The sequence below is a fragment of the Diadema antillarum genome, unplaced genomic scaffold (genome assembly GCF_040938485.1).
Source record: "Diadema antillarum isolate AM-2024a unplaced genomic scaffold, OU_Dant_1.0 seq00000015_RagTag, whole genome shotgun sequence".
In the NCBI taxonomy this organism is placed as follows: Eukaryota; Metazoa; Echinodermata; class Echinoidea; order Diadematoida; family Diadematidae; genus Diadema; species Diadema antillarum.
In genome coordinates, this window is record NW_027271135.1 from 969,772 (window position 1) to 995,013 (window position 25,242).

Consider the following 25,242-nt stretch of genomic DNA (forward strand, 5'->3'; position numbering starts at 1 on the left):
GTACAATAAAAAAAGAACGTATAAACTATTCTGTTCCGGGTAAACCAATGTTTTCACTTTATTGACAGGAATGAACCCTTTCAACAAACCATTCTGAAGGCTTTGAAAATAAAACTTCGACGTAATCCCATCTTCTTATTTTACCCTAAGTCTATGCTGATATAAAGTTCAAGGGGTGCTTCAAATGAGTCCCTGAGTCACCTTAAGCCTGTAGGCCTATGGTACCGGGCCGACACTTGCGTTTCAGCAGAGGTGTGAGGGTAATACATGTGGCAGACATTGCCTCATGCAGGATTTTTTTCGTGTGTGTTTAAGTGTGTGTTTAAGTGTGTTTGTGTGTGTGTGTGTGTGTGTGTGTGTGTGTGTGTGTGTGCCTGCGTCTAATTATGCAGTGTGTGAGTGGGTTGGTGGGGGTGGGGGAGGGGGCGTCATCAATCTTGTAGGAACACCAAAGCAAGGGAGTGTAGTGACTGAGCCATGGGCGTAAATCCCGGTGGGGGGGGGGGGGGGAATGGGGGGATATATCCCCCCCCCCTGAAATGGAGGAGGGGGGGGGGATGGCCTGTACAATCATCCCCCCCCCTGAAATTTGAGAAAAAAAAAATGGAGGAAGCAGAAATGTGATTGTATCTATTTTGGCATATTGCATGACGTTCGTACGCCCGCCTTCAGACATCTTGTAGAAAAATGTATACATAATTTTGTCAAGCGCTAGCTCGCTTCGCTCGCTCGCGAAGAAAGTAATATCGACATAAGGTATGGTCCAGACGTTGACAACGTCAAATAGCATAGGCTTACATGTAAACCTACTATGAAGCGAGCAACTCGGGACCATCTGCAAATTATGTACGAAAACAAACAAACAATAACAAAAACTATACCGCCATAATTGAACCCCCCCCCCCTCCATTTCCTGATTCATTCCTGAAACGATGATGACTCTGATACATCTATTGGCTACCCAGGGATGATCAGGGGCGTCGAATCTATCTCGGGGGGGGGGGGGGGGGGGCAAAGGGGCATTTGCCCCACCCCTACGAAAATGTTGGGGGCAGACAAATCATTTGTCCCCGAAGCTATTCCCAAGATGAGGACAAATCTCGAATTTTCTTTATGGAAAATTGTACAACTACCGCCAGAATTGTGCACCGGATCGCTGAATTGCAATCGTAAATATGCAAAAGCTCCGCTACTGGGTCCCTTTCGATAGACTTTGTACACTTTTGAGACTGACGTTTTATTTCCTTATATTTATCAAAGAGTGTGCAGCAGATCTTTCACTTACAAAAGCTCCCTCATATGCAGAGGCGTCGATGGAGGAGAGGGGGATGGTTCCCCCATAAAAGTACTGGGAACAAACAGATCATTTTGCTCCTCCTCGTAACTCCCGAGATGTGGAAATGTTCTTACTTTTTTTTTGAAATAGAAAATTATCTAAATATTTCACCCAAAGATGGCTGAATTTCAATTCTGAAAATACAAAATCTCCCTCGCGTAAGAGGGGAACAGGCCTAACCCCTCCCATACCCTCCCCGTTCAGTCATATTTTCTACTTAATACACTTTAGATTGACAGATTTCAAAATGTTTCATCTAAAGTGTGCACCAGGTCTGTTACTTCAGTTTAAAGAAATGTAGTGTTCCTTGGGTGGGAGGAGATATCTCCAGAGATACTTTCAATTAACGGAGGGTTCCCCCTCTAAAAAAATAGTATAAACTTCTGGGATTGAAATTTCCCCAGATTACATCATAAATGTGTTTACGAAATATTTCATCTGAATTCTAAAAATGCAAAAGCACCCTCGTATGCAGGGGCGTGCTACGGGGTGGGGGGATGGGGGGATGGGGGGGGGGGGCATGTGCCCCCCCCCCCTCCCAATCCGCTGGTAAAAAAAAAGAGACTTACCAAAATGGTACTTGATACTTGATACTTGATACTGTAATCCCTCTCGCAGCTCAAAGAAGCTATACTGGGATGAAACTACACATGTGTGCCATTGGGAGGTGCCATGGTGATGATCTCTATTTACAATAAAAGTGTGCACTGTGCGAATAAAATCAAAATGGTAATTCAAGGGTTTAGTAAACTGCTTTTCAAATCGACATGAAAGGGTGAGCAAGTAATAAGATATTTTTCTGAGATTTCTTTTAACCGTAATTAAAGAGGTACATACTGTGAAACATTGTTCAAAAAGCCCGGAGCCGACAATAGATTGTGATTCAGCGTGATTCCTGGTTGGCATTCGGAATAATATACGTGTTTAAGCAGGATGCGTGCAGTGTACTCAGAACATCCGAACGGCAAAAAAGATTCGCTGCAATGTTGCGCAATGTGATGTAGAATGTACACCTTTGTACCTTACGCTTCGTTATATCAAAGCTCGATCATTGATTTTGCAGTGTTGCTTTACATAGTTACTTGTCTATATTAAAATGCCTTGCATTGTTAATAATAAGACTTGACCTGGGCTATTTCCTACTTTTCCATGCATATAAAACACACACACACACACACACACACACACACACACACACACACAAACACATAAGGGGATACTCTAAAGTGCAGAATTGGGACATCCTTCCCCCGTTCGGTCACTTCGACGCCATCTTCCTGGTCATACCTCCTCCAATCATGAACATAAACCGACACCCTTGACTACCAGTGGCAGATCCAGGGGAGGGGGGAAGGGGAGCCCACCGGGCTCCCCCTTAATTTCCAAAGCGAAAAAATGTAGCTACAAACGGCAGTTTTACTACTGTAAAATTTTCAAGCTAGCTCGCTCTCCTGTTGCTGCCAGTAATTGCTAGCAGTTGCGCCCGGTGCGCCCCCATCCCTTAATTTCCAAAGCGAAAAAAGTATAGCTACAAACGGCAGTTTTTGGACTGTAAAATGTCAAAATTTTTCAAGCTCGCTCGCTCCGTTCGCTCGCATTTAATCGTTTTGTTATTTTCCTGATGTTGCTGCCAGTAACTATTGTCAGCAGTTGCGCCCGGTGCGTCCCACCCCCCTTAATTTCCTAAGCGAAAATAAAAATAGCTATAAACGGCCGTTTTTGAACTGTACAATGTCAAAATTTTCAAGCTCGTTTGCTTCGCTCGCTCGCATTTAATCGTCATGCTATTCTCCTGATGTTGCTGCCAGTAATTGCCAGCAGTTGCGCCCGGTGCGCCCCCACCCCCTTAATTTCCTAAGCGAAAAAATATAGCTACAAACGGCCGTTTTTGGACTGTACAATGTCCAAATTTTCAAGCTCGCTTGCTTCGCTCGCTCGCATTTAATCGTCATGCCATTCTCCTGATGTTGCTGCCGGGTAAATTGCCAGCAGTCGCGCCCGGTGCGCCCCCCCCCCCCTTAATTTTCAAAGCGAAAAAAAACATAGCTACAAACGGCAGTTTTTGGACTGTAAAATGTCAACATTTTCAAGCTCGCTCGCTCCGCTTGCTCGCATTTAATCATTTTGTCATTCTCCTGATGTTGCTGCCAGTAATTGCCAGCAGTTGCGCCCGGTGCGCCCCACCCCCCTCAATTTCCAAAGCAAAAAATATAGCTACAAACAGCCGTTTTTTGGACTGTACAATGTCAAAATTTCAAGCTTGCTTGCTTCGCTTGTTCGCATTTAATCGTCATGCCATTCTCCTGATGTTGCTGCCAGTAATTGCCAGCAGTTGCGCCCGGAGCGCCCCATCCCCCTTAATATATACCTACAAACGGCAGTTTTTGGACCATAAAATGTCAAAATTTTCAAGCTCGCTTGCTTCGCTCGCTCGCATTTAATCGTCATGTCATTCTTCTGATGTTGCTGCCAGTAATTGCCAGCAGTTGCGCCCTGTGCGCCCCCCTTAATTTCCTAAGCGAAAAAAATATAGCTACAAACGGCCGTTTTGGGACTGTACAATGTCAGAATTCATGATCGCGTTCATGATTTTCAGTGTAAGAATTAATACAAGAAATTTATCTAAATGATACAATTTTATAGGCAAAATTGTTCAATAATAATCTACATAAAATGTACTGCAACCTTAAATATGTTGGACTGTTTCAAGTGGATAAAACACGCAAAAGTGCATAAAATTGCACCATTTACAACATCAATATGCAAAAAGTTCTCACTGCGGGAGGGGGAAACCCCTCCCACACCCTCTCCCCTCGCTCGCATCGCTCCCTCGCATCTAACCGCTCCCCCTAAGATCAAATCCTGGCTACGCCGGTGATAGGCCCCACTATTTAGTAGGCCTTCACAGTGATGTTGCACAGGCGGAGCAAGAGCTGAAATACCACGATGTAGTCATTCAATAATCTATGAATATTTCTTTTTCTTACTTTTTTTTTGATAGGAAAAAAATCCCAAATTTCACCCTAAAGTGTGCACCAGATCGCTGAATTTCAGGTCTGAAAATGCCAAATTTTCCTCGTATGGGAGGGGGATAGCACACTCCCACACCCCCCCCCCCCCCCGCTAGGCCGCTCCGCTCCCTCGCACAGATATTCAAACTCCAAAGTCCCTCCCCCACGCCCCATCATTAAAACGGAGCGATGCCCCTGGGATGATTGCTTTATTGACTTAAATCAAGAAAATTGAAGAATACAATTAATAGCTACAGGAAAATATCTACTACGTTATTACATACAAAGAAATGGATATCCATATTAGCATTTTATTGAATTTATTTGGGCATTATTCAGGGCTGCACTACGTTTTTGAAAGGGGGGGGGGGGGAGGTGTCAAAATCGCCTGTCAGTCAAGAAGAAAGAACATCAAAAGACAAGAGAAACAACAACAAAAAAGTCTTCATACTTTTAAGGTCTGATTTTCCGCCGGAAGTCGGCTGACAACCAAAAAACAAACAAACAAACAAACAAATAAACAAACAAAAACAAGAACACAAAGTCTTCATATTTTTGCTGCCACTTCCCTCCCACTTTGCATGGAAAAGAATGGGACATTTGATCCCTGTAAAGTGTGTGTGTGTGTGTGGGGGGGGGGGGGAGGGCAAGCTCCCCCCCCCCCCCCCCCCACAAGGGCTGCGCCGGTGCGGTTATGGGCTTGTAATCGTGGTGATGGTGACTATCGCCGATCATCCCCCCCACTCCTCAGTACGGATTTACGCCGTTGGACTGAGCGCAAGGAGGGTGTCGAAGGGGTGCCTTTCCCTCCCACACGAGGGGAAATTTAGAATCAATGTCCGACTATGCGATGCAATCTTCGGAAGAAATATTGCGACATTTTCCAATTAAGGAAAATTAAAGAATAGTTAAATAAATTAAATAATATTTTGGCTAACTATTTAAGTTGGAAAATAAAATCCTGTCTAACACCATTACAAAATCCTGTAAATGGAGCGTGATTTCCAATATTTCAAAAACAAAATTATTTAAAAATTAATATCTTTGAATTTGACGAGGTCGTGCCAATATTTGTTGGACAATTGGAAAATTTTGAATTAGTTCTTGTTGCGCGTGTCCATCTTGTGCGTGTTCTTATCTTTGATACATGCAGTGTAGTGCATGTGTACGTGGAAAATCGCTCACCTCATGATGATACCATGTGTGTTACCACGTAGAAATGGAATGACAAGAAGTCTAATTGCTCACTTCAAGGAATAAACAAAATATGTACCTCATTCTTTACTGTTGCGTGGTTTGTTCATTTACTGATCACATTAATAGTTGAAATGGTATATCCACATTTAAAGAGAATGAGGGGGGAGTATTTCGAACGGGATGCAACTACAATCCAGATGTTCACCAGAATGGCAGATATTTTAAGATAGTGTAATATTGCTGCCGTGCATGGTGAACACATTTATGATTTATGGCCACTAAAGTACGATACATGTATACCCGGTACACAATGTTTGGGGTGTTGTTTTCGCAAAAACAGTACTATGAACAATTACAATCAATCTTAAATTGTAATATGCAGCGCAACATACCATGACTTTAAGTTGAATGTGGTATGCTTTTGGTTTCGAGTTACAAAATCAATTGAAACTTTACGAACAACATCTGTGGACCATAGACTTAACCTATATACCTTTATCCAGGCCACATGCAGGTGGCACATAAACCGCGTAATATTTGATTTGGAGAAGAAACCAGGAATTGTTGCTTACCTGTGCACAGATGGTTTTACAACAACACCCTCTGTTCAGAATAGCATCCGCCTTGTCGGAGGAAGCTCGATGTACGAGGGTCGGATTGAGGTTTACTACGATGGAGCCTGGGGCACGGTGTGCGATGACCAATGGGACGAGAACGATGCCCAGGTCGTGTGCAGACAACTCGGATATTTGGTCAACAATGCGGAGGCTATGACTGGAGCGACATATGGAGAAGGATCGGGAACGATTCTCCTTGACAATGTTCATTGCCAAGGTTGGGAGTCGAGTTTAACTTCCTGTTCTCACAGAGGGTGGTATAACCACGACTGCACGCACTCCAAAGACGCAGGTGTCCGATGTGGTAAGACGACGAGTTGTCAACTCGGTAACCTTAACCCTAGAAGAGAACTGGCATTACTGACGAGAAATTTGTATGAACTTTGTGTCCTCTTTTGAAGTTTGAAAACTCAAGTATGGTAGATTACTGTCTTAACAAGTGTAGGCCTCTGAATATCCGAGATCTCTTTCAGGTGGTTTCGGACCATTGGGTTACGTACGTCTCATGTCGAGCATTGTTTGTATGTGGTATTTATTTGATAACTGTGTAGGTAATAATATATGTTCAAATTTGATTATTTGCCAAGTGAACGAAGGATTATCGACGGACCAATAACAAGATTATTTTTTGTTTTAAAAAGGCCATTTTTTCTATGTTTGACTAAATCCAAACCAACAACGTAATAGAAGCTCCATGATTTAAAAAAAAAAAAAACACGTTTATTTATGAATTAAATGTAGAATTTACTCCCTTAAACCCTTTTCATTGTGGTTGGGTTTCTGACTGCTTATTTTATTTCATGTGAATTATAACACTACCTTCAAGAAATCAACATTCGCCTTGTTGGAGGAAGCTCGTTGTACGAGGGCCGGGTTGAGGTTTATTACGATGGAGCCTGGGGCACGGTGTGCGATGATGGCTGGGATGACAACGATGCACAAGTAGTCTGCAGACAGCTGGGATATATTACCACCAATGCGAAGGCTATGTCAAGAGGGACTTATGGACAGGGATGGGGACCGATTTTTCTTGACAACGTTGACTGCAATGGTTGGGAACCGAGTCTTAGTAACTGTTCCTCCAACGGATGGTACAATCATAATTGCGGGCATTATGAAGATGCTGGTGTGCGTTGTGGTAAGACTTCGCTGTATATACTTTTTACTTAATAGCTTTATCTCGTTTCTTATTAAAGCTTGAGATAGCTAAGGCTCGAACGTTCAAAACATATGCTAGTACAGATAAAAATAATAAAGGCTTGGACATTACACAAAACGTGAGTTTTTAAACCCTTATGCTTATCGTCGCTTTGTATTTCTATTGGTTTTAGTTGTTATTTTTCGTTTTGTTTTGTTTTGTTTTCTTTTCTTTTGGTGTTTGTCTTGTTGTTTTTTTTTTGCAATACTTTTTTTTTTTTGAGTGAGCGACAGGGTTTGGCAGCAAATGTCTTGTCTATTCCTCTTTTATAAAGTCGAGATTTTCCCCAAATACTTTGAGTTAACATTCCTTCTCCGGCTCACTTAAAGATCTATCATGATTAATCTTAATGAAAATTCCAGTGCTGGACTTTGCTTAGAGCGAAACATGTGCATGTTTATTTCATTTGGCATAAATCGTCACACTTCTATCTTACCAATAGTCTATCTTCGCCTTGTCGGAGGAAGTTCTTTATATGAGGGGCGAGTGGAGCTTTATTACGGTGGGACTTGGGGAACGGTGTGCGACGATTTCTGGAATGACAACGATGCGCAGGTCGTGTGCAGACAACTAGGATATTCCACCACAAACGCCGAGGCTTTTCGTGGAGCGAGATACGGTGAAGGATCGGGATCAATTCTCCTTGACAACGTTATTTGCTATGGCTGGGAGTCGAACCTTGCGAACTGTTCTTCCAGCGGGTGGTACAATCATAATTGTGGACACCAGGACGACGCAGGTGTTCGATGTGGTAATAATAGATTGTTTACATTTGTGAGCCTCTGCTATACGTTTTTTGATAAAGTTAAGTTGAAACTGTTGGAAATGCTCGTGTCTGGTGTAATGCTGAAGTATTTTCTGTTTCATTCAATCGCGTTACACTAATCCGTGACGTTGCCCTGTCCGATCTGCTCTTTCATTGCCTTTTTCTTTTGGTTCTCCAGTAGATGTGTATGATATATCTACAACCTCAAAAACGGTCAAAATCCGCGTTGTCCCACATTTACAGCTCACACCAATTAATCAAATGTAACACCCGTCTCTCATCGAGAGAGAATTAAATTTCATATCTTGACTCTCGGGATTCGAAAAAGAAAAAGAAATAGTTCTGTGAACCCTTGACCCGAGTTCAACAGCTTTCTCATCGTTTCTTTTTTTCCGTAAATACTATGGTTAGATGTAATAATCGTCATTGATTTGTCATTATGGATATCCCAGTGCAGGAATTTTCCTGCAAAAGAAAAATGCGAATTACAGAGCAATGAGAAAATACATGTATGTGACCCGCTACAACAAAAGGATCCGAAAATCGGGGAGGACAATTTTCTGAAAATGGCATGACATAATTCCCGTAATCTTCTGCTTTAATTTCATATATAACACAAGTCATATAGTGGAGCGGCATAGCCGAACAATTGTGCATTTTGTGATAAAAGCACCAAATTTCGTACACAGGTTGACAACCACGTTCTGATTAAATTTAGATATTGGGCCATCGTAAACAGCGCCCTCAACGTCCATGGCAGCCATTTTTCAAGATGGCTGCCATAAATGCCATGTTTTCGTAAAATTTGCTAAGTTTAGGAGAGAAAAGTCAATAAGATTTTGGTTACAAATGGGAAATTACATTCAGAAGAAATCTAGATATCGGGCCATCGGAAATAGCGCCCTCAACGGCCATGGCAGCCATTTTTTCAAAATGGCCGCCATAAATGTCATTTTTTCAAAATATTTGTTAACCTCGGAAGGGAAAGCCAGTAAGATTTTGCACAAAAGTGGGAAATTACATTCAAAATGAATTTAAACATTTGGCCATTGTTAATGGCGCCCTCAACGTCCATGACAGACATTTTTCAAAATGGCTGTCTTATGTGCCACTTTTTCGATGATTTTGCAAATTTCAGATGGGAAAAGTTAATAGGATTTTGCTCATAAATGTTAATTACATTCAAAATAAATCTAGATATTGGGCCATCGGAAATTGCGCCCTCAACGGCCATGGTAGCCATTTTTTTCAAAATGGCCGCCATAAATGCCTTTTTATGTTAAAGAATGCAAATTTCAGAAGAGAAAGCCATTTTTTTTCTTTTTTTGCAAACAAGCGGGAAATTACATCCAATTTAAATACAGAAACTGGGCAATTGAAAATTGTGCTCTCAGTGGCTATGGCAGCCATTTTTTTTTTAAATGGGCACCATAAGTGCCACTTTTTCATTTTAAAAGATGCTAATTTCGAAAGGAAAAGTCAATGAAATTTTGATTATAGATGGGAAATGACATTTGAAATATATCTCGATATTAGGCCATCGGAAATTGCGCTCTCAACGGTCATGACAGCCATTTTTTCAAAATGGCCGCCATAAATGCTATATTTTCGAAAAGATTTACTTAAATCAGAAGGGAAAGCCGACGAGATTTTGCAAACAGGTGGGAAATTACATTCAAAAGTAAACTTATTGGGCCATTGCAAATTTCCCCCTCAATGGCCATTCCAGCCATTTTTCAAAATGGCCACCATGAATGTCTTTTTTCGTAAAGTGTTGCAGACGTCAATCAGAATTTCCACAAAGGCGAAAAATTACATTCAAACTGAATTTGATAATAGGCCATCCAAAAGTGCACCCTCAACAGCCATAGCAGCCAAGTTTCAAAACAGCTGCCATGGATGCCCTCCCCCCCTTTTTTTGGCCAAAATTTGCTGATGTCGGAAGGAAAAGTCAATAAGACTGTGCAAACAAGTTGAAAATTATGCTCAAAAATAAATTTAAGTATAAGGTCTTCTTAGAAGGCGCCCTCAAGGGCCATGCTGACCGCCATGAATGTCTGTTTCTTTTTTCTAAAGATTTGCTAATCTAAGAGAGAAAATTAATGAAATTTGTACATATGTTGAAAATCATATTCAAAAGAAAATAATATATGAGGTCATTACAAATGGCACCATCAACGACCATGTTAGCCATTTTCCAAATGGCCACAATAGATGCTATTTATTTCTTGAAAATATGATAATGCCAGAAGAAGACAATACAATTTCTTGTGCAAATTGACAAAAGACATTCAAATAAATTAAAGTTTGAATTTGAATTTGAATTTTGAAATGAAGATATTGAGCCACCATTTAAACATCGTCCCCAACGGCTATGGCAGCTCTTTGTCAAAACGGCTTCCACACACTCCTTGCTTTTTCCAGGAGAAAGCAATAGCATACTGCTAAACAGCCATTATATCTAATGCAATCTGGTGTTCAAAGAAATTTAAATTTAAAAAAAGGTTTCATCAATGGGTTAGTTCTAAATTCATGTTTTCAGTTTGGTTCTAATTGCAGTATTTCGCGTGTGATGGCTAACAGTATGGATATCAAAGGTATGTGTTTTTATGGAAGCACAGCAAGTAAATTAACTTTTTTCATAAAAAGAAAAGGCCATTTTTTCGTATCTGTCTTGAAAATATTTAGGAAGTTACATTTTAGAATAGATACACGTCATATTTCAAATTCTTTAATGTGTCTGTGAGTATTCTACTGTCTTCTTCTGAAGTAAAGCAAATTTTCAAGACAAAAAAAAGAAGAAGAGTGTATTGTAGCCAATTTGACAAATAGCTGAAATAACCATTGAGAACACAGCTTATGATGGCTCAATGTCTAAACTTCTTTGTATGTAATTGTCAACTTGCGCAAAAAAAAAAAATATATTTTCTTCTTCCGGCATTAGGACATCTTCACAAAAGAAAAATGGCATCTATGACAGCCATTTTGGAAAATGGCTGCATTTACTGTTATTAGCATTTTTTTCTCTTTTTGAAAATTTGCGAAGGAACAATTTGTAGAGTTAATGCAATCTAGATATATTGTTTGATTTTAAGCATGATTTTTCAATTTATGTACACATTTGTTGACTTTTCTTTCTGAAATTACCATTTTTTAAAAAACAAAATGATTATGACAATGGCAGCCATTTTGGAACATGGCTGCCATGGCCGTTGAGGGCAGTATTATAATAATCTGATACAAATATTTATTTCTAACATAATTTTCAAATTGTGTGCAAAATCTTTTTGACTTTGCCTTTTGTGAAATCAGGAAATAAAAAATAATGGAATCCATGGTGGCCAATTTGAAAAATGGCTGCAATGGCCATTGAGGGCGCTATTTACAATAATGTAATAAATAAGCGCAAGATATATTTCAAACAACATTTTTTAATTGATTGCAAGATCTTATTGACTTTTCCTTCTAGAATAAGTAAATTCAGAGAAAAAGGTGGTATTTATGGCAGCCAATTTTAAACATGGCCGCCATTGGCGTTGAGGGCGCAATTTGCGATGGACCAACATCTAAATCTATTTTAAATGTTATATCCCACTCGTTTGCAAAATCTTATTGATTTTCCCTTCTGAAATTTGTAAAATTTTACGAAAACTGGCATTTATGGCGGCCATTTTGAAAAATGGCTGCCATGGCCGTTGAGAGCGCAGTTTGCGACGGCCTAATATCTAAATTTATCTTAAATGTTATTTCCCACTTGTTCGCAAAATCTTATTGATTTTCCCTTCTGAAATTCGTAAAATTTTACGAAAACTGGCATTTATGGCGGCCATTTCGAAAAAAATGGCTGCTATGGCCGTTGAGGGCGCTATTCACGATGGCCCAATATCTGAATTCATTTTGAATATCATTTCCCACTCGTTTGCAAAATCTTACTGATTTTCCCTTCTGAAATTTTCAATTTTTCGCGAAAAATGGCATTTATGGCGGCCATTTTGAAAAATCCCTGCCATGGCCGTTGAGGGCGTAATTTGTGGTGGACCAGTATCTAGATTTATTTTGAATGTTATTTCCCACTCGTTTGCTAAATCTTATTGATTTTCCCTTCTGAAATTTGTAAATTTTTACGAAAAATGGCATTTATGGCGGCCATTTTGGAAAATGGCTGCCATGGCCGCTGAGGGCGCTATTTACGATGGGCCAATATCTGAATTTATTTCAAATGTCATATTCAACATGTGTGCAAAATTTGGTGCTTTTATCATAAAATGCACAATTCCTCTAATTTTTCAAGCTATGCCGCTCCACTAATAAAAGTACTCGGTTGCAAAGATATCGATGATTTTATTAGCGCATGTCAAGTGGTCGAGGAAATCAGAGTTTGGAGAAAAACGCCTTCAAAGTCTTCCTTCCTACGCTATCATGATCAAGGGAGGCGAGATAGTTTTCACCGCTTGACAATAGAAGGTATGCTTCTGGCAATCTCCGCGATGTTCATAGCGCCAGCGGTCTACGCACGACCAATCTGTAATAGGATGCCATGCACTGACCAATAAGATCACTCCCTCGTTGCTAGGGGCGGAGTCTAGCTGCGACGCTAAATCCAAATCGTCGGACACGTTTCTGTTACTTTGAAAGTCGGAAAATCAAGGCCCAGAAAAATGCTGATTTCTTGCCTTTCCTTTGATCATTTAGCTTCGAAATTTCGGCAGATGATAGACAAAACATTAGACTACAAAATTATGCCAACAATTGAAATCCGATTGTTTTGACCGATATTGATGATGTGACTTCAAACTCGATTTTCACGGCTTAGCTCTCAGCGACTTTAGGATCCTTTTGTCGTAGCGGGTCACGTATGTTCTCTTCCCGAATGTCAATGGAGTTTTACTCTTTAAAGAATGTATATATATATATACATATATATATATATATATATATATATATATATATATTTATTTATTTATAAAGGGATGGTACAGTATTGGTGGAGATGAGATTTGGGCTTTTAACTTTTTGCGAGATACCAAGAAAACACTTATGATATAGTACAGAGCATACCATTTTAAGTTAATTTGATGAAAATCGGGTTTGGAATGACTGGAACATCCAAAAACAAAGTAAAACAAAGCGATCGTAACAAAGTGTGGGTCCCACAGTTTATTAGAATCGCTCTTTTTTTTGGATATCTCAGCCATTTCAAAACCAATTTTCATCAAATAAACATTGAAATCCTCATATAATTACATGCTCTTTCATATTTCATAAGAGGTTTCACATTATCGCACCAAAAAACGTTAGAAACCTGAAATTAGGTCTCAACCAAAACTGTACGATCCCTGCCCTAACCCTTATTCGTACCTTATGTCATTAGTTGTTGTTGTTGTTTTATAGAAAGAAAGAAGAGAGAGAATTAGTGGAAAGAAAGAAGAGAGAGAATTAGTGGGAAATCATTAGTGGACATCATTGTTCTGCTCTCTTACCAGAAGTCGAGATCCGCCTTGTTGGAGGAAGCTGGTTGTACGAGGGTCGAGTTGAGGTTTATTACGATGGAGCCTGGGGTACGGTGTGTGATGATGGCTGGGATGACAACGACGCGCAGGTCGTCTGCAGACAACTAGGGTATGCCGCTACCAACGCCGAGGCTTTTGGTAGAGCGACATATGGAGAAGGATCGGGACCCATTTTCCTTGAAAACATTGGTTGTAATGGCTGGGAGTCGAGCCTTACCCGTTGTTCATCGAACGGGTGGTACAGCCGGAATTGTGGGCATTTTGAAGATGCTGGTGTGCGATGTGGTAAGACTACGCTGTTAGTATTTATATTCATCACGCTTAAATGATGTAGCCGCTGAGATTTCTTGCTCTAAAATTGGAAATAAATTCTTGTTCTAATAAAAAATAAAGACTTCGAGATCAGATCAAACGAAGGTTGTTGTTTTTTTCAACCACTTGAAAGGTAAAAGATTGCAATTCCATTTTTTCTTCCACAGTTGAGTATACCTCAGCAGCATCTGTACCGTGTCCCTAGTATTTCTTCTTTTATTTCGAACATGTATTTAAAAAATAACAAAAATACGTAAAAAATTATCAGGATTTTAAAAGAATTATAAAAAATTGTTTGAACCGTGACCTGTAATCAAAAGATTTTTATCTATAATGTTAATCCTAGTTTAGATCGTGCAAAATATAGCGCTTTATCCTCGATAAGTATCTAAAAAAAAACACGAAATCCTAATGTAGGACCTTTCTTACGCTAATGCCAAGGTAAACAGGAGTATGTTTTCTTCACTTCGTGTGAATTGCACATTGCCCCATACCAGAAGCTAGCATTCGCCTTGCCGAGGGAAGCTCGTTATTCGAGGGTCGGGTGGAGGTTTATTACGATGGAGCCTGGGGTACGGTGTGTGATGATAGCTGGGATGATAACGATGCTGAGGTCGTATGCAGAGAACTCGGATACCCCACCACCAACGCCGAGGCTTTCAGTAGAGCAACATTTGGTGAAGGATTGGGATCCATTCTCCTTGACAACGTTGATTGCTACGGCTGGGAGTCGAACCTAGCTGACTGTTATTCCAACGGGTGGAACAGTCATAATTGTGGACATCATGAAGACGCCGGTGTTCGATGTGGTAAGATGTTTACATTTGTGAGCCTCTGTAGTATACGTTTCTGTGAGAAAGTTGAGTTGAATTCAGGCTCTATATATATTTAAAAAAAAAATTGCTGATTTAGACTATGAGAATACTGACATCGACCCACGACATTGATATCTACCAGACAATTATCATACTAAAGGGTGGAAAAACTTCAGGTTTTGTCTAACGTTAAAATCTTTATGACTCGTTGAATAGGGACGACACTACTCTCTGACGTTATTCTGACACATTTGCCACTTCATTGTGATTTTCCAGATGGGTTTGATGTCACCACTCCTTCACTAACAGTCAACACCCGCCTTGTCGGAGGAAGCTCGTTGTACGAGGGTCGGGTTGAGGTTTATTATGGTGGCGCCTGGGGCACGGTGTGTGATGATGGCTGGGATGACAACGATGCATTGGTCGTCTGCAGACAAATCGGATACCCCACCACCAATGCAAAGGCTGTTGGTGGAGGACTATTCGGGGAAGGGTTGGGATTTATCCTCCTTGATGACGTTGAATGCTACGGCTGGGAGTCGAGCCTTGGTAGTTGCCATTCCAAAGGGTGGTACAACAATGACTGTAAGCACGACGAAGATGCTGGAGTACGATGTGGTAAGACCATGAAGACTGTAACCTTCACAATCATTTGCTAAGAATATGTTTTCAGATTTTTCAATAAGAAAGCGTTTTTTTTCCCTTTTTCGGAGCACAAGCATTCAAAGCATCGATTCAGTTCAGTTATTCTTTTCCACTGGAAACATGAAGAATTCCTTCCAGACCTTTAAGCAGGGTTCCCACCTAGCCGAGTTTGTTGTAGTGGCGAGTTATGGCAAGTTATAGCGAGTATTGCCACACTTTTGAAAACAGTGCGCCGGCCCTGGTAAGCGCTGGGCGGGATTCGAACTCGGGTCCTCCGATCGGGAGTCGGGAGTCTCATCCACTATGCCACAGTGCCCCCACATAACTCGCGTCAAGCTCTTCATTTAACTTGGGATAGCTCGCGACAACTTGAGACGGGTCGGCGTTACTCGACACAACTCTCCATGAAATATCGAGTGATACACTCGAATTACTCGTAACAAGCTAGAGATGAAATAATAACTCGTAATTCGTAATAAATCGGCCCGTTCAAGTATATAAGAATGCTACACGAGGATCCAAGACTTGAGTTCAAGCACTACAACGACGTTGATAGTCACACTGTGTTGCCTAGGAGGTAAGTGTGAGTTAAGAAAACGAAAACCACTACATTTATAGGCCAGCTGACATGAAAGGGTTATGTTCATCCTGCACTCTGAATATGCTCATCAAATACTCACTTTATCTTGGGACAGGCTCATGCCAATTCGCTGTAAGTCGCCGTACTCGTGCTGAACTCGCACCAATCGCACAGGAATAAACTCACCCTGACTCGCAACATACACCGTAGTTCATGCTCGTACTCCACTTGTGGGTACTTGTAAATCACTCGCATATATATTATATTTGAAGGTGCCAATTATTATAATGGAATTCATTTCGAAGGTGTGTCTTGTATTGTGTGTCGCTAACGAGTATAAGACGAGTTGCAAGTCGTTGGTAACTGTTTGAACAAGTTAAAAAATTGATGACTTTCTCGCGACTTCATGTGAAGTTGTGCCGATTCACACCGAGCCATGGCGAGCCATGTGGATTTTTTTGAGAGTTATCTTGCGTTACAAGAAGAGCTTTAGGCGAGTTATCGTGAGCGTCTCCTTTAAGGCAACTCGCCATATCAAACTCGCCACTACAACTCGGTAATAAGGTTTGGAGTTTGATATTTTGACACTACACAATTATTATAAGGATCGCGTTTATATTACCGAACTATGGGATCCGCCCCCTCCCTTTGTTATCTAAGATTCATGTGACGTTACCATGTCATTGTCATTGGCCAGACACATGAGATCTTCTTTTGCTGACGATGAATATTTTCTCCCTTTTGGGGTAAGATCTGACAGTGGCTGCATGCACTTCATAAGGTTTGATATTCTTTCCCCATTTGATGTGTTTGAAGTCACCACAGTTTTACCTGTAATCAACATCCGCCTTGTGGGAGGTAGCTCGTTGTACGAGGGTCGGGTTGAGATTTATTACGGTGGAGCCTGGGGAACGGTGTGCGACGATGGCTGGGATGACAACGATGCATTGGTCGTGTGCAGACAACTCGGATATCCCACCACAAGTGTGGAGGCTGTTGGTGGAGGAACTTTCGGGGAAGGATCGGGATTCATTCTCCTTGATGACGTTGGATGCCATGGTTGGGAGTCGAGTCTTGATAGTTGCCATTCCAAAGGGTGGTACAACAATGACTGTAAGCACGAAGAAGATGCTGGAGTGCGATGTGGTAAGACCAACACTTATCATTTGCAAACCCTTACTTTGTTTCCCCGTTAAAGACACCGATAACAGAGTCAAGACAGCTTAACCAATCGAATCGTCTCCTAACAAAATCAAGAATTAAAAAAGATATTAGTATTGTTTCAGAATATGGAGCTGTTTTTGTCTTGCCTTTCAGTCAGCTGCAGCTTGCACGCTAATTGCCATATAGCTGTAGTTTCACCGATTCTTTCTTGTGTATGTCTCTGTCACCTCTCCTATCAGTTCAACTCTGTTTTTGGAAGGTGGCTAGGCCTACTATCTCTGAACTTTAGAGTCTGAAAGAAAGAGACACCAACACCCACACTTTATCTAACAAATCTCACCAAACAGCATTAATAACATATTCCAAGTAAAATGTGTACATATGCCGCCTCCACCAAAACAAACAAACAAACAAACAAACAAACAGTTCAAGAATGCAGATTAAAAGAAAGAGGTTAACAAAAAGGGGTGGTATGGACCCTTTGCTCGTAATTTAGGGACTTTGTCGCGAAAAGGCGAAAGATTCCCACCCCTAGTGATTTGCTCCATGAGACCAGCTGCAATGGTCATGCAATGAAAAGGTACATTGCGATATCTGCTTGACTGAATGAGGACATTTGTCACAGCCTTGTCATTGATCGTGCCATGAAGTGAAACAATCATGCTTAAATCTTTACCGTTTACACTCAGGTGGCGTATTCATTTAAAGAAGTGCATTGACATAGGGGTGTTCTTTCATTTTCTGAGACTACAAAGAAAATTAATCACATCGCATTCAAACTTTAACGTTAAATGTTACATGAAACAATTTGTAAGTGTTCTTTTGTAGCACTGTAAATGGCATTACTCTGTACAGTCCCGTTTGGTCTTTACCCTTCAAACAGACGTGCTTGATGTCACCACTCACTCATCAGTAGTCAACATCCGCCTTGTTGGAGGCGACTCACTGGTCGAAGGTCGGATCGAGGTTTTTTACAATGGGGCCTGGGGCACTGTGTGCGACAATGGCTGGGATGACAATGACGCCCAAGTCGTTTGCAGACAACTCGGATATTCCACCACCAATGCAGAGGCTGTTAGTGGAGGAACGTTCGGGGAAGGATCGGGATCAATTCTCCTCGACAACGTCGGTTGTCATGGCTGGGAATCCATTCTTTCGAACTGTTCTTCTAACGGGTGGTACAACCATGACTGTGGACACAATGACGATGCAGGCGTCCGTTGTGGTGAGAATATATATTTTACAATTGGGATTTTCGAAATTCCTTGGCAAATGAAGGTTGGGTATAAAAGAAAGTTTCAAAAATACGCATATCCGCATTCTGTGGGAAAACAGTGATTTTTAAAATTGAAGTTAGAATTAGAATTAGAAGTTGAGATTTCTTTTTTACCACCTTATTCTTTGAGTGTTGATGATTGTTAAGAAGAGTCCAAATCAATGTTAAACTATTGCTTTCTGATTTTTGTTGTTTTGTTTTGCGACTCCATACTCTGTAGTTCAATAAAATCGTTGAAAACGAAATGAAATGAAACCGTTGTAGCTTCCTACTTATGATTACGTGCAAAACTTAATTCTTTGTTCATTTGGTTTGTTTAGTTTCAGAAAAGGGGCAGACGATCTCCCTCGGGGTAGCTGTCGGCGTGCCAAACACAATTGTTGTGTTGGTCATTGTGCTGATCATTGTTTTTGTATATCGACGACTTTCCCTTAACAAGCGAGATACGTCACAGAACGAAATGCAGCATTGCTCTCCACGCAACACCCCTGTTGAACATTGTCCCACCAACCCTCCAGTGGGGATTGACAATACGGCCTTTGTCCAACCCCACGCTCAAGAACCTGTAACATCTGCTGCGACACATCCGCCGCTGTATGAGGATTTGATACATCCGAATCCAGTTCAACCTACAGGCCAAATGCAAGTGTATACAAGCCTAAAATATCCCAATCCGGCTCAACCGTCAAGTCAAATGCCGTCAGCACCGTCTGAAGACCCCGATTACCTCGTGATCGATTCCTGAGTGTTTTGATATTGCTGCAGATTTCATTTGAAAGACGTGCCTTAAAAAAAGCAGATTCCAAGCTAACATTACACTCAGGATTCATGTATTATTGGGAGGGTATACATATATCTATATATATACATATATGTATATATATTTTTTTTTAATTGTTTTTTTTTTTTTGCAGAAGACAAGTTCATCTTCTCTATGATTCGCGAGGTCTTTTAGACATTGCGACGTATTTGACTGGTACATGTGACCGTGCACCACAAAACAAACAAAGTCGCACACCTTGATTTTACGTAAGGACTCAAAACAGGTGAAATGGGTTAACTAAGACAATGTTGAGTACTTCATATTTTCTGAAAAAGCTGTCTTTCTTCTACATTATTCTTAAGTTTGGGATCATAAAACTAATGGGAAATGTGTCTTCAGCAGTTTTTTTCTACTACCACTTTTTTGAGGGGTGGGGGGAGTAGAAAGATCAGGTATGAATTAGAGGCCCCTTTTCATGTTTTGGCATCATGTGTACACTCTTCACTTTCAAGTCTAATAACGTTTGAAAGGATAATGCTACTGCTTTCTAAGTTAGTATCAATCATGGAAAGAATGTGTTAATAGAACATGCTCAATTTTAGCTTAATCTGATAATCTCTTCATTGTTGTTCCTCCGGTGGTTGACATCCTGTGTTTTGTCCCTTTCATCACACAGCTAGTGTGGCTTGGTGCAAGATTTAGCGCTTGAATACACCCTGTACTTCAGAGCCTCTTTCCTCAGTTCACAGTTTTCCAGAGTGTGTGCTTTCGTTTTAGTATTTAGTTAGGTAAGGGGAGTCCATGTTTGGCAACTTTTTTGTTTGTTTTGTGATGCAGGGTCACATATAGTTCCCGGTTTTATGTTACCTCACCTATGACGAGTAAACAAACTCCACTTTTTCCGTCGTCCCATTGATTATTAAGGTCCAAAGAGAAGTTGTTTTCGACAAGAAAATAGTAGTGATATATTTTATCAAGTGTGGTTTTGCTCCTAGACAATATTTCTAACATTTTCAATTTCCCCTTAACTGCTTCTATCGCACTCCTCAAGTGAGTTGGCTCAGTCGGTAGCGCCTCTGTCTCACGATCAAGCGGCCCGGGTTCGAACCCGAGTCTGGACTGAGCAATGTTGTGTGTAAGCATACCGTCCCCTTTAGCAAGAGGCAAAACACTCTGTCCCTCGGATAGGACATAAAATGGAGGTCCCATGTATGAGAGAGTAACAACTCATGCATGTAAAAGATCCCGCTTCATTCATTCATCGCAAAGAGCAGGGTGTTTAACCCGGTGAAGTGGTCCCACCTCACATCCAACTGGACCCCATGGAAGACCAGCTTAACGTAGCGGAATATGGGCTATCCAGCCATCTTCTCAGATGGAAAATGAACCAAAAAACAAAACAAAAATCAAAAAACAAAACAGAACATACAAAGTGTTTATTTTCTCACCAGAATGTACATTGGATAGTTTCTACTCTTTCTATATTTTCTTTGATAGCGTAGTGTGGTTGAAAGATTTGCAAGTAAAAAATACCTGACTGGGATCACGACGTAAACGCTCCTTCAGTGGCCCCCAAGTGGGATGCTGATGGGAGGACAGCAGGTACAACAGCACTGGCTCTGTACGTTCTAGCTCCGGGCATGCGTCATCTGTCTGAAGTGTGTCAAGCTCGACACGCAAAGCCTGTCCCTCTTGGTTGGTGTTCCCGATCTAACGTCTTTAACAATGATATTCGTAAGTTCTGTGTGTCGCAGGGTGGAATATTCACATGACCTGTCTGGTTTTCCTCCATTGGCATCGACACAGGAGGTTGGCTTTGCTTTTCATGTACCAACGTCCATTGCAGCATCGCTTTGCTTTGGTAGCTCCTCCACCAACGAACTCAAGAGACTTCAAGTCTCCCGCTTGGAGATCATTTTTGCAAAATCGTTAGCTCTCCATTTATAGTTGTAATTTCTCTCGCTCTGGCCATTTTCCTCTTTAAACATATTTCTCCAACTTGAACTGCAATTTTTCTTGGTATTTTTTTTGTTTGTTCATGTATTATGTTCAAAACAAGGATGAAGATATCACCTAAGACTTCCAGAGCCCTAAGATGGACAGGGTATGCGTATGTAGCATACGGCACGTACATGCACAAAAGACTAGACCTGGAGGCGGTTTGAAATAGAAGTTATTTACACAATCGAGAGCGCGTTTCGTAGCGCACGACTGCTACTGCAAACATTGTGACGTCAGTGACCAAGCAGCTATGTATTCTTTACAAAACGGGTTTACGAATGTAGCCTATTAAGCGGTGAATTGAGTCACGTGTGAGCTTTTGATTTTCTCACTAACATGCACGGCCGTGCCAAAAAAAAAAAGTTTGCAAAGAAAAGTTAAAACAACATAAAAGGTGTAGTAGCTATTTCTGATATTGCTGGTTGCCATAGTAACCATAACCTAACAACCATGTCAAGTAAAATATGTAATTACGACCCTGAAAGGTTTTTCCTATTATTTCCTTCATTTTCTTCATCAGATAGGATCATGTACATGTCATTTATAACAAACAGTATATCAACACATAGTTTTTAGTACAATTATACAAGACAAATACAAACATACAAGCTTATGGAACTTAAACAGAAGGGTCTCCAAAATAAGCCGAGGCTTGACGGTATGGAGACTTTATGCTTACCTACTCTGAATAGAATAGGAAATAGAGAAAGGGAGAAATAGGGAAGGGTAGGGGGAATAGGGAAAGTTACAGAGTGTATGGGTACCACTCCAACTACTTTGCAATAATAGTAATGATGATAAATACAATATGATAATGATACGTGTATTAAATTAACACGTTCAGTTGCCTTTGCCGGAGTAATGACCGAATATGCACTATGAAAATAATAATATGTGAATACAAAATATCTTATACGTATTGTTATCTGACATTGAATAAAATATATCGTGCTTGTTTTATGTACGCAGTAATGGTAAGGCACATCGTGCACATGTATGCTCATAATATATACATGATGTATCCTATACATACATGTACATACTCATATTCATAATACGGATAGATAAATAAATCGATATATGTATGCACACATCCATGCATTATGTATCACGTACATATTCATATACATTTGATTATAATACAATAAAGGAATCAGAATGTTATCCTGGGGAATACTGCTTAAGGAGGTGAAGTTTTACAGCCATCTTAAATGAATACATAGTGGTCATGTTTTTAATTTCAATGGGAAGGAAATTCCAAGTGTCAGGGCCGGAGTGTTTGATAGAGTGATGCGCGAGTGCGGTTTTGGGGTTAAATAAATGTACATTTGTGGATTGTCTGGTTGGATAAGAGTGAATCTCTGAATTTGTCCGAAATATTATGTTAAATATTGGAGGCAAGAGGGTTGACTTGAGACAAAACATAAATACAGCTTTTTGGAGAAAATTTATATCATTTATCTTAAGGGATTTAAGCTGGAAAAACAATGGGTCGGTGTGATCTCGAGAGCGTGCTCGACTGCACACTCGTATTGCTTTTTTCTGTAGGAGAAGTATACGGTCTGTGTTACATTTGTGGGTTGCCCAGATAATGTTGCAATACGATATATATGGTAAGATTAAGGCATTATACAGGGTAAACAATACACGAGTTGGTAAAAAATACTGAAGCTTAGTTAACAGGCCAACGTTTCGGGATATAGGCAAAATGATGTGTTTTACATGATCATCCCATTTTAGGTTTTCATTTATATACACACCAAGAAAATATTTATTAAATATTTTCCTTTCAAGAGATATACCATCAATATACAATTCATATTCTGGTAGATCAGCTTTTTTTTACATTAAAAATGAATGAAATTAGTTTTGCTTAAATTAAGTGCCAGTATATTACTTTTAAACCATGTAGATAATTTCGGTAATTCATTGTTCAAAGTAGCAACTAGGTGGTTTAGGTCAGCATGTGAGTAAAACACATTTGTATCATCGGCAAATAATATATACTGTAACATAGATGATGCGTTTGAAATATTATTAATGTAAATTAAAAACAACGGCCCTAAGATCGAACCCTGGGGAACTCCACATGTTACAGGTAGTGTATTGGAGGATACTGAGTCAAAGGAAACAAATTGTTTTCTACATAACAAATAGTTTTCAAACCATGTAAGTGCAGTACCCCGAACCCCGTAATGTCGTAGCTTATATAATGATATTTTGTGGTCAAGAGTATCGAATGCCTTGCTCAGATCCATAAATATACCAATTACATGTTTGCGATCTGCCAAGGCACTCGATACTCTATCAAATAACTGCATTAGCGCGTGATCAGTAGAATGATTGGTTCGGAAACCGAATTGATCAGGATTGAAGAAATCATTCTGACACAAAAATCCATACAACATATTATACACAATTCTCTCGAGTATTTTGGAGAAACTAGAGAGAATAGAAATGGGACGGTAATTAGTTACACACGTGGGATCATCTTTTTTATAAATCGGTATTACTTTAGCTATTTTGAAGGAACTTGGAAAAATACCAGAAGAAAGAGATAGATTAAAGATATGGACTAAGGGAGACAAAATACTACCTATAATCTGCTTAAGTAAATTGGTGCTGATTTCATCACGACTGACAGAATAACTATTTTTAAAAGCACAAACAATTCTTAATATTTAAATAAAATCAGTTGGGTTTAAAAATAAGGATGAATCTATTGGTTGTGGCAAAAAAAAATCTGCGAAATCACAATTACTCTTATCGATTTTAGAGCCCTGTTGTGGACCAGTATGCACAAAATATTCATTAAACATATTACTTATATCTACCGGATTACTTACAGTATTGCCATCTTTATAAAATACTTGAGAATCAGATGATGATTTACTCTTATTGAGAATTTCATTGATTATTTTCCATATAGTTGAACTTTTACCTTGAGCATTATCTATCTTTTTTAGAAAAATACATTTGTTGGGACTGTTTAATAATGCTTGTTAATCTATTTCGATATGTCTTGTAATTAGAAACATTTTCAGGGCTAGCTTGATAAAGACTTGTTTTGTACAAAATATTTCTTTTATTTATAGAATTCAAAATTCCTCTTGTTATCCAAGGTTTTATAGGTTTATTACGTTTTCTCCCTGCCTTGGTCTTAGGTATACTAATGTTGAAATATATCTCAAATTTAGCCCAGAATAACTGATATGCTCTTTCGGTATCGTCACAGGTTAAAACATCTTCCCAATCTTCATTCTGCAAATTTTCATTTAACCTAGCTACATTTTCAGTTGTGAATTTACGAGCATAAAATGATTGTCCATTTCTACGAGGAGGAGGGGAATCAATTATTACAAAGACAGGGATATGATCTGAGATTTCAGAATATACAAGACCTGAATGAATATGACAATTGTGTGCATTGATAAATATATTGTCTATAAGGGTAGACGAATTACTTACAATTCTTGTAGGTTTGTCGATGACGGGGAAACACGCGTTCGAGTATACTACACTTTTGAATTGATTGACATTGTTGTTATCCTGTTGCAGGTCTATATTGAAATCTCCCATTAAACAGATAATTTTACTTTCTCTATTCAGATTATGTAGTATATCATCAAAATCTTCTAAAAAACTATCCATACAATTATTAGGGGGGCGATATATATTACATACAATTAAGTTTTTACTGTTGACCATGTCTATTTCTATACATAATAATTCTGCGGAATTATGAACAAATGAAAGGTCATTTCTGACCTTATAGGACAGAGACTTACATATATAAAAAGCGACACCACCACCACGACCGTCCTGTCTGTCACTGCGAACAAAATGATAATGAGGAATATTATATATGTCTGGGGATCTGGTGTTTAACCAAGTTTCAGTGATTCCAACTACTGAGAAAGAAAAAGACATATTTGTCAACAGATCAGTGACATTATCAAAGTTCTTACTTAAACTCCGGGCATTACAATGCAATAAACCAAATTTATCAGGAACATTTACAAAAGTACGATTGAATACATCCGGCAAATAA

The 25,242-nt window shown here is 39.8% G+C and overlaps 1 protein-coding gene across 1 annotated transcript; it reads left to right on the plus strand.

Annotated features, from left to right (window-relative positions):
• The first annotated feature begins 6,185 nt into the window (after positions 1 to 6,185).
• On the plus strand, positions 6,186 to 19,172 carry LOC139725102 (scavenger receptor cysteine-rich domain-containing protein DMBT1-like). Its single transcript, XM_071636188.1, has 10 exons — positions 6,186 to 6,378; positions 6,988 to 7,299; positions 7,802 to 8,110; positions 10,375 to 10,383; positions 13,606 to 13,920; positions 14,445 to 14,756; positions 15,039 to 15,380; positions 16,804 to 17,133; positions 18,068 to 18,376; positions 18,748 to 19,172. Exons 1-10 carry the CDS (start codon positions 6,186 to 6,188, stop codon positions 19,170 to 19,172), a joined length of 2,856 nt encoding a protein of 951 aa, XP_071492289.1.
• Positions 19,173 to 25,242: the final 6,070 nt, after the last annotated feature.

Coding starts and splice junctions, on each gene's coding strand:
- LOC139725102 (XM_071636188.1), top strand. CDS start 6,186: ATGTACGAGGGTCGGATTGAGGTTTACTACGATGGAGCCTGGGGCACG. Junction 14,757..15,038: donor AGACGCCGGTGTTCGATGTG/GTAAGATGTTTA, acceptor GTGATTTTCCAG/ATGGGTTTGATGTCACCACT. Junction 18,377..18,747: donor CGATGCAGGCGTCCGTTGTG/GTGAGAATATAT, acceptor TGGTTTGTTTAG/TTTCAGAAAAGGGGCAGACG.